Source organism: Narcine bancroftii, chromosome 4, assembly GCF_036971445.1.
Source record: "Narcine bancroftii isolate sNarBan1 chromosome 4, sNarBan1.hap1, whole genome shotgun sequence".
Lineage (NCBI taxonomy): Eukaryota > Metazoa > Chordata > Chondrichthyes > Torpediniformes > Narcinidae > Narcine > Narcine bancroftii.
Genome location: NC_091472.1, coordinates 269,365,176 through 269,382,048, shown reverse-complemented (window position 1 = coordinate 269,382,048; position 16,873 = coordinate 269,365,176). Strand labels below are relative to the sequence as shown.

The 16,873-nt window shown below is 37.9% G+C and overlaps 1 protein-coding gene across 4 annotated transcripts in view; it reads left to right on the top strand.

Moving 5' to 3' along the window:
- The window catches only part of mbd5 (methyl-CpG binding domain protein 5), a 245,907-nt gene that overhangs the window by 176,478 nt on the left and 52,556 nt on the right, over positions 1-16,873 (top strand). For 3 of the 4 annotated variants that reach the window (XM_069934979.1, XM_069934980.1, XM_069934981.1), the window contains 2 exons: positions 1,258-3,354; positions 11,499-12,494. In XM_069934979.1, coding sequence (XP_069791080.1) covers positions 1,258-3,354; positions 11,499-12,494 — 3,093 coding nt within the window. The remainder of the gene's footprint in view (positions 1-1,257; positions 3,355-11,498; positions 12,495-16,873) is intronic. The other variant, XM_069934982.1, reaches the window with a different exon arrangement.

Sequence of the window (16,873 nt, the reverse complement as noted above, 5' to 3'; positions counted from 1 at the left end):
TTGAGATATCTCGCACCCTAGAACCTGGGAGGCAACACATCATGCGGGTATATCTATCAGGCTCACAGAATCCCTTGTCTGTACCCTTGACAATGGAGTCCCCCTACGACCACGGCATTTCTCTTTCTTCCCTTCTGCACCACAGCGCCAGGTTGAGTGCCAGTGACTTGGTCACTATGGCCATCCTCTGTCAAGTCACCCCCCTCAACAGCATCCAATACAATATACCTGTTGTTGGGAGGAATAGCCTTCATTATCCTGGAGTTTTTCTTTCCTTCCCTGGCAGTTGCCCACTTACCTGACCCCTCTAGTCTAGGGGTAACTACCTCCCTGTACGTCCTATCAGTTACCTCTTCACACTCCCTAATGAGCTGCAGGTCATCAAGTTGCAACTCTGTCTCCCTAATTTGGTCCTTAAGGAGCTGCAACCTGGTGTGACCACTGGGGAGGGTGAAGGTCCTATCAACCACCTCCTCACCTCTCTAACAAGCTGCAGTTCCAGTTCCCCAACTCGGTCTTTAAGGAACTGTATCTTGATGGACCTGATACAGATGTGGCCATTGGTGAGGGTGGAAGTCACCCATGGTACCTACATCTGACACCCAGAACAGAGCACTAATCCCATAGGCATGACTCTGAATTCTATATTAAACTTATAAAGAAGGACAAATAATACAGCTTGCCTTTCTCCTTACCTACTTTCGCCAAAGCCTGATGAGCTAAAGCTTGGAAGTCCCAAGTCCCACTCCTTTGCTGTGCCACTCACTCACTGGGCTACTCCTTTACCTTACCCTCCTTTTATTGGCCCTCTACCAATTAACCCCATCACTCTCTCCTCGCCCCTCCTCCACTGGACGCTTCCACAGGTCAAATAGCATCATACAAAGAATAATCAATGTTTCAGTGTGGAACACTTAATCAAGACCAGAAATGCAGAAAGAAAAGCCAGTGTAGAAATCACTTGTCATGTACTGTTCTTTGTGCCTCCTGAAATTGGCTTGTCTCTTTGCGTTTCCAGTCTTGATGAAACGCTTCAGCCTGAAACTTTGATCATTTTTCTCCCACTGAAGCTGCTTTACCCACTAAGTTCCATCGGCAGATTGAACTTAGCTAAAGATTCCAGTTTCTACAGTCTCCTGTATATTATCAAAGACTGAGGTGGTTGGGAAATGAGATGAAGATGGACTCTGTAATGCCTGACCTTAATAGATTGATCAATCTAGTTCTTTATTCATCGTGATTATGCCTTTTTTTAAGGTGGTACTCCAATGGTGCAATCACGGGCTGCAACTCCAAGAGCAATGAGGAATAAGTCACAAGAAGTCATAACAAATTCTGCAGTGCCAGACTATAAGAATACATTTCTGCCTAAATTGATGGGGGGTCCAAATGCTACAACACGGCTTTATCAACAAGACCTGTGTGGAAGCCCCCAGCAAGAACTTCATGGTTATTCTCGGCAAAGACTGGGTAGCAATGATCAAGGACAGAAATCTCCATACCGTGGTAGTCATGGTGGTCTGTCAAGCCCAGCATCATCAGGATCGCAGATCTATGGAGATGGTTCTATATCTCCCAGAACTGATACAATGGGAAGTCCTGATGTGTTTACAAGAAGTAATCCAGGCTTTCACGCTGGACCAAATTCCAGTCCTATTCACATCAATCGAATTCCCCATTCCCCACCCACGGTTTTGATGCAAAATTCTTCATCCCATTCATCCTGTGCTATGGCTGGTAGGACTTCTATACCTCTTTCACCAACAATGACAACAAAAAGTCCAGTAATGAAAAAACCTTCTTGTAATTATTCATCAAATATGGATATGCCTCGAATTATGTTTCACAAAACCCCCCAAGGACCCCCAACGTCATGTTCTCTCCAGAAAAAGCCATTGCCCTCAGAAAAAGATCCATTAGGTATTCTTGACCCTATACCAAGTAAACCTAATCCAGTACATATGAATACATCGAATTTCCAGACAACCATGCACTCTCAGGTACCTATGATGAATGTAAACATGCCTCCTGCTGTTGTTCCTCTGCCAAGCAATCTACCATTGCCATCAGTTAAGCCTGGCCCAGTTAATCATGGAACTCACATACCACGGGTTCAACTTTCAACTTCCACATCTGTGTCTCCTGCTCCAGTTACCTCTCCAGTTCATATAATTGGACCTGTAATGGGAAGAATTGAGGCGTCACCACAAAGGTCTCGGTCATCATCCACATCCTCTGATCATGGAAGCTTAATGATGCCACCTGCAGGACCTCAGTCAAGCTGCAGTGGAATAAAGGTGCCTCCAAGGTCACCGAGGTCATCCATGGGTTCTCCACGGCCATCCATGCCTTCTAGTCCATCTACCAAGCCTGATGGACTTCTTCATCAATACAAAGATATTTCGAATCCACTATTGGTTGGAATGAACAATGTTTTGAATCCTCAGAATAACCCTCTGTTTCCTTCTGTATCTGTCGGAAATGTACAACAACAAAAGGGCCAGCCAGGTTTGCTCGGAATGCCCTTAAATCAAATATTGAACCAGCATAATGCTGCCTCGTTTCCAGCAAGCAGTTTACTTTCAGCAGCAGCCAAAGCACAGCTAGCTAATCAAAACAAACTGTCTGGTAGTAACAGTAGTAGTGGAGTTGGCAATGGTGGCAATAGTGAAGGACACAGCACTTTAAATACCATGTTTCCACCAACTACAAATATGTTGCTTTCGGTTAATGAAGGTCAAAGTGGACGCGCAGCACTGAGAGACAAACTAATGGCACAGCAAAAGGACCCTTTAAGAAAGCGGAAGCAAACTACTCCTACAGTATTGAGTATGCTGAAACAGTCTCAGATGAGCAGCTCAGGAGTTCCAAAGTCTGTGATTGACTCTTTAAGGAAACAAGGACAGAATTCATCTGTGACTATGAATAACACCATGTCTCAGTTACTTCAATCTATGAGTTCGCAGAGTTCACAAATCAGTGGCAATGCCAGCGGTAGTTGTGGTTGTTCCACTACAGGTATTTCTTGTTCGTCCAACCAACATAACTTTTCAAATACCAGTCTGAACTCAGGTTCCATTCATAACCTATCAGCCCAAAATTTATCAAGAGGGGAAAGTATTTCTTGCCAGAATACAAATAGTAATCTAATCCACTGTTGTCAGGGCCTAAACAATCAATTTGTTGGGTTAGTTGGACAGCCCCATGATGGCAGCAATTGTGGGCTGCTTCATCAATCTGGAATGACTTTGGGAAATAGTTTGCATTCCAATCATCATTCAAGAATTGCAGCCTCTTCAGCAGTAATGGTACCAAACAGTAGTGGCATTTGTAGCCAAACCAGTGCTGACACAGGTATGGTTTTACACTAATCAGTTGATTTTTTTTAAAACTCGACTTGTATATTTTCTAATTTTGGTTCAGTTGCAAAAAGTTCACAGATATTGGATCCTCCTGTGGTGTCATTTTACTGATACAGATTTGTTCAGCCAATGTGTTTGATCAGGAGTAATTTCTCTCATTTTAAATGTTTTTCTTCACAGTTATAATACAGACCTTTAATGTTACCGGTTCTTAATGTTCAATTAATTTTGTATTAATCATACACATTTGGTTTTAATTTGTGTGACCATCTGGTTGGTATAGTTAGCCAATTTTTTTTTAAATGCTTGATCCCCACTTAGATCATTTCCTCCTTGCTTATGTTTTTTGAGTGGGGAAAATAAATTGGAAATCAAGGATGCATTTCAATTGAGCTATTGATCTATTTAAACTGGAATTTATTCATTTTCATGCACATATCATTTGAAACCAGCGTCTGATTTATCAATATCTTCCATTTTTAAAAAGACAATGATTTTTATGTTGGTAACTTTAAAGCATGATTATACTGGAAAGGAAAATAAATTTTAAATGTTTTCTACCTATTTTGGGGGAAGAAGATATCGAAAATGGTAGTGGTTTGTATTGAAGCTGAATACTTCACAGGCTTTGAAGTACAAGTTGAATTGGCTTCATGCATTGTAAGAGGGCTGACCATGTATCAACAATTGTGTGGTATCATTGCACATCTTTTAAAACCTCAATTCTCTCAAGTAAACCAAACTGTTAAGGGGATGTGTTTTGGAGAACCTGGCTCTATTCTTGGCAGAAAGAGGCAGCAAGTAAAATGTCAGAGGAATCAACATGTTATTTGTATAGATTTTCAGCTCAGCAGCTGGTCAAAATGGGAAGAACAATGTATGCTTAATCTCCATGCAATGTTTGCCTTATTGAATGAAGTAGAACTGCATGGCAAGAAATGTCAAAATTCTACTGCAAAAATTGCATGTAATTTTTTACTTTTTCTGATCTTGTGTGTTGATTTTATCTTGTAACAACTTTTCCCTCAATTTTCTTGCTCTTATTAATGCTATCCTCTGTCAGGAGTGCAGGATGGTCCATCCCATGGACATCTTCACAGACGACAACGTTGTTCCTTGGTCAACCTTTCAGGAGGTATGCTTTTGTGCTCCAGGAACTGGATCCATTTTCCTTTCCCCATCACCCCAACCAAGTAATTCGAGAGAGCACAAAAGTTTGAACAAAGTAAAGATATAGAACCATATAGGACAAGCAGTTTAAAAAGAAACTCTAAATGTGAAAATATTGGTGAAACTCTAAATGTGAAAATATACTTGCTGCATGTCTCATTACCAACAACTCCTGAGAACTTTTGCATTCTAATTGTAATTTTCTTTATTGTCTATTAATCTTTTGAATATATTTTGATGGTGCGTCTTCATTTCATATCCAGGGGCTCAATTTAAATTAAAATAGAAAGCCATTAAAATCTGTCTTATGAGAATGTCAAAAGATTTTTTTCTACAAGTATTTGCATTTTGACCTTTACACAAATACTCAAACTGATGACTCAACAAACTCATGGAGCAGAAAAAGTACAGATGTGACAACAGTTGCTAAAAATCCTGGATTATTTAGTGTATCCATCAATACATAGTAAGAGTTGATGGCTTAAATAAAATGATACAGTAATAATCGGAACTGAGTTTTGGTAGAGGTAACTAAATGTTTGTTTGTGTCAACTGAGGGTACCTCGTATGAATTCTTTTTATTTGAAGCGTAATATGGACCATTCTCACAAAGTCAAAATTTAAAAATTCAAAATCAAACTTCTCCTCCATCAAATTTACTTTGGCAGTAAATTCTGTGGCATGACCTATATTAAGATGTGATGTACTGCTATCTGACATCTTTCTCCAGGTGCTGTATTATAATGTGGAGGCGGAAGCTTGAAGAATGATTTTCATAAGACTGCCAAATGCAGTCCTAGTATGTTTTCTACTTAAGGTTAGCATAAACTTAATAAACTAAAAGTTCTTCAGGATTCTTTAAAAAAGATGCTTTCAGATGAATTGTACATGAATTAAAAACAGGAATAGGCCACACAGCCCCTCTTGTCGGTGCTGCCATTTAGCATTCAAACTCTGCATTCCCAGCTATCTGCTGTTACTTTTCACCCCCTTAAAAAATAATCTGTCTACCTCTATCTTACTAAACATTTGTAGATCCTTCTTCCACCGCTTTTGAAAAAAGGTTCCCAATAACAACCCTCTGAAAGAAAAAAAATGCTGTCTTAAACAATGCCCCCTCCATTCTAAATTCATCCGCAAGAGCTATCCTTTCTGCATCCATTGTCAAAACTCCTCAAGATCTTGTATGCTTCAATCAATTCTCCTCTTGCTCTTAAAACTCCTGTAAATGCAAGCTGAAGCTGTCTAATCTTTCCTATGATTAAGCCACCAATTCCAGACATCAAGACTGTGTATAGTATTTCTGAAATTGTTTCATTGTCCTAAATAATGTAACTTCCCTGTATATGTATACAATTCTTCTACCAGTGAACAATAATCTGTGATGTATTGATGTAGCAAATCGAGTAAAATGTATGTAAAACAGATATATTTGTGTTCAAATCACTCACCATTGTGAAAATTCCACCATATCAATTTCTTTTTGGTCTCATGAACAGAATTAATTAAAAGCATCATTCACAGGGTTCAGCCTTTCTCGCATACTTTTCCTGGCTCCACATCTGAGATATCTAATGTGATCTCTTATTCTTAATTCATTTGTAGCATAGCAGAGCAGGTAACTTGATTTTGAATGCATTTCCTCTTCTGTGTGATACTTTCTCCTGTTGAATAACTGAGCAGCAATATCTATGCAAGTGCATGCTTCATTAATTTTCTTAACTTTTTCTAATTTCATTCTTATGACATTATTATGATCTTAGGATGTATCATAGAATTAATTGTAATCTGCACACATGGATAGAAACTGAAAAATTTAGATCATAGCAAAGTATGCCTATGTACATATTAAATATATAATTTTATTTTTGTATAACTTTTATATAGTTGACAAAGCCTACTTCTGTTCCTTTATCTTGATCTTGTAATTTACAAAAAAAATGTTATACATAAAATACATTTGTGTGAAGAAAAATTAGCTATTTTTTCACTTATAATTTATCAAATTATTCTCATTTTGAATTCTAACCCTTAAGTATATTCAAGATTGTTCTTCACTGTGGATGATGTGCGATGAATATCTATATTGTAGCTATTTTATATAACTAATTAATAGATTTAGGTTTATTATGCGCTCATTATATTGTGATATTTCCAGGCTAATCCTCATTGAAAGAATTTGTATCCTCGTTCAAACCTTCTAATAAATATGTTGAACATGGACTGTTGAAGAAAATTATGCAACATCCATGCAGTGCAGTGTTCATTTAAAATTTGACGATGTAGCTTGTTTAGTTTTGATTTACCGGAATGTAGCAAGAGTGAAAATAGAGTCTGATGAAAGAAATGGAGGTTTGCTCCTGAGAAGACAAGTTTTGATGCTTCATATTTAATATGCTTGTAATATGTTTTGGGGACAAGCCGTACTGAAACAAATATACTTAAATGTTTCTTGGTAGTTCTTGTCAATACTCACCATTTAGATTGACTAGTAGGCAAAAAAAATGAACAAATTTATGATTGGATGCCTCAACAAGATAATTGCTTTTGTCATACAATAACAATAACAGATGAAGCCCGTTAAGTTTCAAGTAAATTTGCTTTACAATCTTGCATTGCATAAAACAAATATACTGAGATAAAACGTTAATAATAATTTTCTTTCACGTAGCATATGATGGTTTCAGGCAAACATTTAGCGATCGAGCTGAAGATGGTGGCTCAGAAATCAGTAAATATCCTTGAGGCTTAATATAACAAATCTTTTATTTAGTGTCTTGTGACAGTGATTTTCTTCAGATCTGGCTTGTTTGATGTGGAGATTTGCCTCAGCTCCTTGTTTGGATTTTACAGCATTTGACAAACTACCTTAGAAATGATAACAACTAATTTAATAGTGATCTTGTAATTGAGCTTGGGATCCCATGTTAGTGTTCTGTTTTGTGTGTTTTTATATGCAAAATATGATATTTTGATAACAATTTACATTTATGTGGTGCCTTTATTGCAAGAAATGTCCCAAAGTAATTCAAACTATTCAAATAGTGAAATGTACATCTTGACTTAGTAAATAAATCAGGCATTGCACAGGATGTTTTAATAGCTTGTACCAGAGATGGGCAACTTTTTTTTTAAATTCACCTTTCACCTTAAGTATACCTTTTGGCATAAGTGCTCTGTGATTGGTAAGGAATTGTTTCAGGTAGTATGTGAGTGGGAAAGGAAGGTTGAGATTCACTGCTCTGGATCAAATAGTTATCAAAATATTTTGCTTGAGAAAAATTGTCATTGGCCCATTTCCTTTGGAGTTATAAAACTGCATATAACTAATCATTTAGGTACAAATAAAACAGTGGTTTTCAAACTTTTTCTTTCCACTCACATGCCACCTTAAGCATCACTTACTAATTATAGAGCACTTATGGCATAAGGAATACTTATGGTGGAATGTGAGTTTTATATTAAAAAAAAGATTGCCCACCCCAGGCTTGTGCCATTTTCAATGTTTAATGACCTCCAATTATTCATCTATTGTTAAAATATGCAACTAGATTGACGCAAAATTTATAACTGGCAGTATTTGGATCTAAAGAATCTGTAGGCTTAAAGCAAAGTGTGTTTCGTAAATATCTGTGTTGAAATAGTTTTACTTCCCCTGTATTCCCCCTGTTTGAAGAAATACATTGGAATCATTGCAGTGGATCCAGCCAAATCCTTGTATCCATAACTTAAATCTTCAGCTATTTAATCATGTACGGTTTGAATAACAATACTAATTGATCCAGGAAATTGGAGGGTCTTAGTTCTACTGTACAAAAATAGGCCTTTCCGCCCAACTTGTCTGCCAACAAAGCTATTCCCAGTTGTCTGCGTTGGACCCAAATCCTTCTAAACCTTTCTTATCCATTTACCCATCTAATTCCCTTCTGTACATTACAAGCTCTCTCTGGTAGCTGGTTCCATATGCCCATCACTTTCTATGTGAAGAAGGTGCTGCTCAGGCCCCCCCATAAATCTTTCCCTTCTCACTTTTGTGCCCATCAGTTAAACTGGTGAAACTCGAAAAATTTTACCTTCCAGGCTCTATTGGATCTGGCCAATAAATTAGTATTAATTTGATCTTCAATTTTCCCTGAGAATTGGTTTAATTATAAAACTATAGGAAATGCTGAAAATTGTTTAAAGGATCTGTCTCATGATGTTCAACTTGAGAATTATGATCAAAACACAAAATTTTGTGGCACAAACGGAGGTATTTGTACTTGTATTCCAGGTCTGCAAAATAACTTTTCCGTTACCTTGTTCTTGTGCTATAATGTTCTGAGTAAAAAGCTGTTGTGATTTACTTAATAAAAAGCCGTTCTGTTTTTATTAAACATGTTAATTCAACTTTAATGATCATGTGAACAGTTCACAAACGAGCAATATCTTTTATGATTCTTCTTCACAAAGCCTCATATCTTTGAATATCTCTATCAGACATTTGCTAATTCTGTTCTGAGTTTAATTTTTTCTAATCTTCATTACTATTACACCTTCCGAATGTGGTGTAATCCCAAATAACCAGATGCAAGAGCATATCCTGGTGTAGCACTATTTGATAAATTCTGTAATGAATTTTCTTAATTCATACCTGTATCTCTTTTAAAGTAAGGTATCCAGAGTAGGGATAATTGACTGACAACAGTTTAACTGGTGATCAGTATTTGTTTAGTGTTTTATTGATTGTTGATGTTAAAGCCTAGGCAAACATGGTTTTATTCAAATAATGACCCCGAACTTTAACGAGACTGAAAATTTGCAGCTTTTTAAATCAGGCACAGCATATGTTGTCATATTTTTCTTTCTCCAAAATGTATTATCCTTTTAGCATTACATTTATGTTTATGTCTATCTGTACCTTTATGAATCTTTCCAGTTATGTGCAATAAGTTCCACCACACTGAAAATGACGTGTTAAAAAGGACAAGGGAAAAGCGGTTACTAAACATTATTCTTGAATTCCTGTTCTTTAAACTTCTAATCCTTGTTCCCTTGTTACCTTTCGCATGGACAAATAAAAGAAGATATTTTCCCATGTGGCACCTTAACAAAAAGCCATTGTATATCCATCTGTGCAATATTAATTGCAATGGCTTTTTCAAAGCACCCCTTTAAATATCCTAACTGTCCTTTAAAAAGGGTCTTGTTTCAACTCCTGATTGTTGAATTTTTGAAAGAACCAAAATATTTATTGTGATTAAGTAACTTCACTAGGCTGGCATGTGGAAATTAAAGATTGCATTAATTTTGTATGAATTTTCCTCGAACATTGCATCAGTACACTTGTCCTGGTCTGTGTTTGTGTCAATTCTTGTATGATTTTTGCCTATTCTGTGAATATTACCATTGAGCAGCCCCAAGGGATAAGATACAAGATTCTATATATTGAAAGTAGCCAGGTCAATGAGCTGAACCTAATAACTTAGGCTGATTTTTGTTTCTGGGAGAGTTATACTAATATCAGCAACAATAATATTTGATTTTCATAACTAGAAATTGATTATTTCTGTGTTTGCAAAAGCCATTCGACATTCAAATAGTGTGAAATTTTATTAATATGCTGTGTATTTTAACAAATGGAAAGGGGGAATAAACTTTTGGATTCCATCCCAGTTCCATAAAATAAATTGCATCTTTGCATTATTTTTACCTCAATGTTATAACATGATTTCCAAAACACTAACAAGTCAGTGGAAAGACTTTAGGCAAGTAATTTTTAATATCAGATTCCTTGGATGTTTTTGAAATCATAATCTTTGTTAATGCTTCAGTTGTGAAGCCCATCAAAAAAAAAGGAAACATGCAGCACTGAAGGTCTTCCATCTGCACTGGAACAGAGAGCTAGGAAGATGGGTTTACTTTCATTTGCAATAATCTGCATGGAAGTTTAAGAGCATTTTTTTTTAGATCACCACAAATCTGATTTTGTGAAAAGTAAGTGCTTTTTTTGTGCGTTTTTATATTCAAATTGAGCAAATGCACAAAATTTAGATCCCAGGTGAGCTCTTTTGCTGCTCTGAAAAATCGATTGCATCATCAAGAAACCAATGAAAACATTTGACATAATGCTTAAAAGTGCAATTGCTTTTGAGTTTAACTGATTTGTATTTATTGGGATAAATCCAAATTCTGTTCAACTTGACCATTTGCAAGTGTGTGTTTGTATTTTGCATTCATTTATTGTATTTCATAGGTTTTTTATGACAGCTCAGAATGACACCAACTGCAGTTTTATCTTCAAAAACTTCAGGGATGCCTTGTTTGATTTTTTTTAGGTTTTGAAAGGTAGAAATAATAAAAAAAATCTTTCATAATTTAAGTTGTGTTTGAAATTCAAAAGATCATTTAAAAGCAATTTGAAGTGTGACAACACAAAAACATATTAGACTTTAGAAATGCTTGCAAAATTGTTCATATTGAATTTATCCTGTATTTGCGATGGAATCTTTTTTCATTAAAATAAATATTTTCAAGTTCTAAAGTAATCACTGTTATGTTTTGAGTGTCTCTTGTTGAGTTGAGATACATTTTGTATTGCCTGATAATATAGCTTCCTATTTTGGTTATAAAGAGAGCAAATAATTTGTTTCATTCCAGTATGATATTCAATAATGAAAATTAAGTATTTTAGAGTGTGTTAGATTAAAATATCTTGTTCTTGATGTCAGAAGAATGGATTTAACATGCCCCCATGTATTCGATATATTGAAGAGTTGCTCATTATGAAGTTCTCCCTTTGAAATTATTTGGATACTGGTTTACAACCAGAACTGGATAATTGAAATTTCTTGTAATTAATTTTGAATTATTGGTTCCCATGTTGAATTGTTCATGTGAAAATCAGTATGTGAACTGCATTCAATATTAATGCTACACAAAGAATTTAGATATTTTACTCATCTTTAACCTGTCTGTGGGTTTCAGGTAGTTCTGGCCAATCAGCATCCATGGCCGTTGCTGGTACCAACCAACTTGCCATTACCAAGACGACATCTGTTCTGCAAGATGGAGTTATAGTAACGACAGCAGCTGGAAGTACGTTGCACAGTCAGATCTCCATGGGGGGAGCACTTCCCGTCATTGCTCAAAACCAGGCTTTTCAATTTGGACATGCTGTTCCTACAAGTAGCAATCATACCCACCCTCTGAACCCAAATCTCCTTGGCTCTCTGTCTATTCCTTTAGCAATGAACCAGCAGCAGCTCCTGAACCAGAATATGCTCAACATGTTACCTACACCAGGAGATGGAAAGGGAGAAGTCACTGTTAATCCTTTGGGAATTCTGAACCCAAATTTAAATGCAGCTTTGACTTTGCTTCCTGGTGATTTGTCTGGACAGACTTTACAACCTGTTCAACTTTTGGCAACGTTGTTTCAGAACCAGGCACAGACTACAATGCTACCCTTTACATCATTTAACTTAACTCTCCCAGATTTATTACAGCAACAAAACCACCCTTCAACTTCAGTGACACAGATCCAATCCCTGCCAGATCATTTGCATAGCAATCAATTAGTTAGTAACAGACCAGAAACCCTTTTGACAAACCCTCTGGGGAATCCTTTACCAAGTCTTTCGAGCAACGACACTACTACAAATCCTCTCCTCCTCCCAGCTGTCACAGCAGCCCCAGGATTAATGGCCCTGAATCCTCATCTGTTGAGAAGTGTTCTGCACTCTCCTTTGGACCATGGAACTAATCATTCAGAGGTTTCCATAGCAACTTCATCCCAGGCCACCATGACCACTACCACTTCATCGGTTGCAGCACTTGCTGTCTCAACTCTTGGTGGAACAGCAGTTATGTCAATGGCAGAATCACTGCTACCTATTTCAGCTGCTGGACCTGCAACAGGATCGACAAAATTAAACAGCTCTTTACTACCACACCTTCCTTTACTAGGAGCCAACCTTATTGGTAAGTTTTGAATTGCCAAGTGATTTTACTTGTGTTAAGGAATACGACAGACATTTGTACAATGTAAATTTTGCTTACTCTTTAAAATATTCCTGAAAGAAAAAATGATTCATGGAAATATGAGAAATGTTTTGGGCAGGAAAATTCATCCATACCTGACAGACAACTTGTGTTGTGATACTCCATTTATTAATATTTCCCAAAGAGGCAATGAGTGCTTTGCACTCTTCAATATTACCGCATTAGTATTGAACATTTTATATGTAAATGTTGCTCCTTTATTTAAATAAGAAAGTACAGGGATGATGAAATTATGATTTGATCAGAAAAAAATCCCCTTCAGAAACCTGGTACACTGAGAAATGTGTGTAGAGTGTTCTTTGTTCAGGAGACTCTACTTAATTATATTTCAAGTACTTCCACTGCCAATTCCAAATTTACATACCAATTTCTGGGTAACTTTATTTTGGGGTGAAATTATTATGGTGTACCATGTAGTGATTAAATTTCAAAAGTAAATTGAAAGTGTCCTGTATCATTTTGTCACTCAATTCGCAGACTTTCTTTCAAGCACCATACCCAACTTTGATCAAGTTCTGATTCTTGGTGATTTCAATATCCATGTGTGTTGTTCAATCAATCCTCTTAAAGTGAATTCATGCACCTAGTTGTGTCTTTTAACTTAAAACTGCTTTCAACAGGGCCCACTGATAAGCTGGGACATACTCTCGACCTAGTTCTGTCATCCGATTTATCAACTAACACCCTGCTAATAATTGATACCTGTGTATCGGACCATACAGCAGTTACTTTTGACCTATCCCTGCCTTGCTCCCCAAATAAATCTCATCTTCCTATACACTACTCCCGCTGTGTTAACTCGCAGACTGTGAATAGGTTGTCAGAGGCCCTTGTAAGAGCTCTAAGTACAGGTACAGAATCCTTTATCCGGACTTCTAAATCTGGAAAGCTTCAAAAACTAGCTTTTTTTTTACCTGGTGCTGGTACAGCAGAAGGGGGGAGAGAGAGAGAGAGAGAAAGACAGCAGCACAACTAGGTTAGGCAGGGGATGGGGGGGACAGACAGCAGCGCGACTTGTGTGGGCAAGGGGGGAGAGAGACGGCAGTGCGACTCGGGTGGGCGGGGGAGAGACAGCAGCATGACTCGGGTGAGAGGGGGAGAGACGGCAGCGCGACTTGGGTGGGAGGGGAAGAGACGGCAGCGTGTCACGGGTGGGCGAGAGGGAGAGAGATGCCAGCATGGTTGGAAGCGGGGGCATATGGCAGCACAATTCGAGTGGGTTTAAATCTGGGGCTTTTGTTCTGAAATCCGGAAAAATCCAAAATTCGGAACACACTATCCCCCAGGGTTCCAGATAAAGGACTGTGTACCTGTACTACCATCATGGAGGTACCCACTCCCCACCTCAACACAGAGAAACTTGCATCCCTATTTAATAACCCCTATTCTTCTATCTTGAAAGCTGTAGCCCCACTCAAGGGGGAAAAAACCTCAGCTCAAGGCTGCACCTTTGCTCAATAATACCACCAAAACCCTGAGGAGGGAGTGCAGGATAGCTGAATGTAAGTGGAAATGAGGCAAACTACAAATTTCCCTCAAAATTTTGAAAAGCAGCCTGCACACATACCAAGAATCTGTAAAGGCTGAAAGAACAATATATTTTGCCAACGTAATTTCCAACAACTCCCAAAATCCCACAGTCTTGTCCAGTACCATCAAGTCAATCATTGGTCCCACACCTAATAATAACTCTGATCCATCCCTTAGCAAATGCAAAGAATTTTTAAAATTCTTCATAAACAAAGTCTAGAACATCAGGTCAAACATTCCTCCCACCCCACCCCTGCAATCTAATTGTACCACAGCTCTGTTCATCCAACCTGGACTCCTTCAGCCTAATCACACCACCCACTCTTAGAAAGATGGTTTTCGCCATGAAGCTCAAAACCTGCCCCCTCAATATTATCCCTACTCCCCTCCTGAGGGATGCTTTCGGCTCAGCTGGTTCTAGCATCTTCTCAATTATTAACAGTTCCTTGGCTACTGGGACTTTTCCAATTTGTTTCAAGCATCCTGTGCTCCAGCCCCTTCTGAAAGAAATCCAACTTAGACCCTATCACACCCAAAAATTACAGACCTATTCCTGTCAAAGGTCCTTAAAAAAAGATAATTGTTGCCCTACCTGCATCAAAACAGCATATTCGAAAGATTCCAGTCAGGTTATAAGGCCCATCATAGCACAGAGTTGGCCTTACTAAGAGTATACAATGACCTACTCCTTGCCACTGACTCGGGATGCTCTGCCACTCAAATTCTCCTGGACCTTAGCGGAACGTGTGGACCACACTATTTTAATAGATTACCTCTGGCAGAGGTTTGGTGTCAATGGCCTAGCCCTGAACTAGCTTAAATCTTATCTTAGTAATTGGACTTTCTTAGTCAACAAGGGCAAATTTTCGTCCTCTGCTATCTTTTCCTGTGGGGTCCCACAAGGGTCTATTCTGGACTCCATTCTCTTCTCCTTATGCATGCTTCGCCTCAGCCATATCATCCAAAAGCATAGCATCTCCTTCCACTGCTGCGCTGATGATACTTAGCTCTGTCTCCCATTGAAGCTCAGTGACCAAACAAAGGTAACCAGCCTTAACGACTGTCTGGAGGACATAAAGTGCTGCATGGCTCAAAACTTCCTGCAGCCAAATGAAGGCAAATCTGAGATCATTCTATATGGCCCCCTCAACTCTACCAAAATTATCTCCAATACCTTTGGTTACTTATCCACCTTCATTAACCACACATCAAATCCCTTGGTGTGATATTCGATTCCACCATCAAGTTTTACAAACAAGTAGTAAAAGCCAACTTTTTCCAGTTCCGCATTATTGCCAAAATCAAATAATTCCTATCACTAAAAGACCTCAAGAAAGTTATCCATGCCCTCACTTTCTCCCAATTAGACTACTCTAACTGTCTATATATGGGAATTAGTCAGTCATCATTATCCCATCTGCAACTGCTTCAGAATGCTCCAGCAAGGCTCCTGACAGGGGCCAAGAAGACGGACCATATCACCCCTATTCTGGCCTCCCTCCACTGCCTGCATGTATGGCTCAGAATAGATTTTAAAATTCTCTAGTGTGTTTACAAAGCCCTTAATGGACTATCCCCCCTTGTATCACTGATCTCCACACCCCTACTCCACTTCAAGACCCCTCAGATTGGCCAATTTAAGGTGTTTGGTTGTTCCCTGCTCAAATTGCAAACTCAGGAGATGGCGCCTTCTCTTTTGCAGCCCCCAAATTGTGGAACAACATTCCTCCCTCCATCAAATCAGCCCCTTCTTTTAATTCTTAAATCCAGGTTGAAGTTTTTTATTCACAAGCATTTTGAGGTGATTGTTGTTACCATGTTGTATGTATAATTCTTACTCGTTTTATACTGCACTTAGATAGCTGCTTAAGTTGAGATGTAATTTATGATCTGTACAGCACTTTTATCAATGCAAGTTATTTTAAATGTGCGATATAAATAAACTAAACATTGTATGGAATGATGACTGCAAAGCATCAAACCCAAAGTAAATACAGAGGATCATCAAATGGTCCTGATTTTGATGGTCCTGTACATCCTTCCTGATGGTAGTCGGTCAAAGATAATGTGTGATGGACTGTAGGTATTCTCTGAGCCAAACTTGTAATGCTTTGAGCCCAACTAAAGTAATGCTCCCAGTAAATATCGTCAGTGAGATGGAGACCTTAATAATATTCTCAGCTGCTTCAATGATTCTTTGTATTGAGTTCTGGTATAATGCTTTGAAGTTACCATACCCATACATTGCCAGATAGAAGAAAAATACTTTCTACGATACTGTATAATAAACATACTTTGTAATCCACTTATGTATCAATGTAGCAAACCATTTTGAACAAAGCATTATTCCCCAGTCTGATATTGGAAATTCCTTTATCTTGGTCAAATTACACATTTTATCGTTGGTTTTAATATGCAGTGATTTTATTAATATTGCATGCAATAGTTATACTAACCGCCTCACCTCAAATTGTTTCCAGCAAATAAAATGGCTTACCTCTGTCTTGGTAATAACATTTGACCTTGACCCTATATTTCAATATCACTCATCCATGACTATGTCACTTCTGGACCTGTCAAACATTGTGGAATGTGCTAACACTGCATTTTCTTTTTTACATTGGTGAGGCTAGACTTGAATACTGTGGAAAGCTTTGCTTCAGACCTGAAAAATAATTTATTTATTTGGAAGCAGTACAGAATAGATTGACAAGATTGATTCCCAGTAGTTATATAACAAGGTCTTGAATAGGACTAACCTTTTCAAC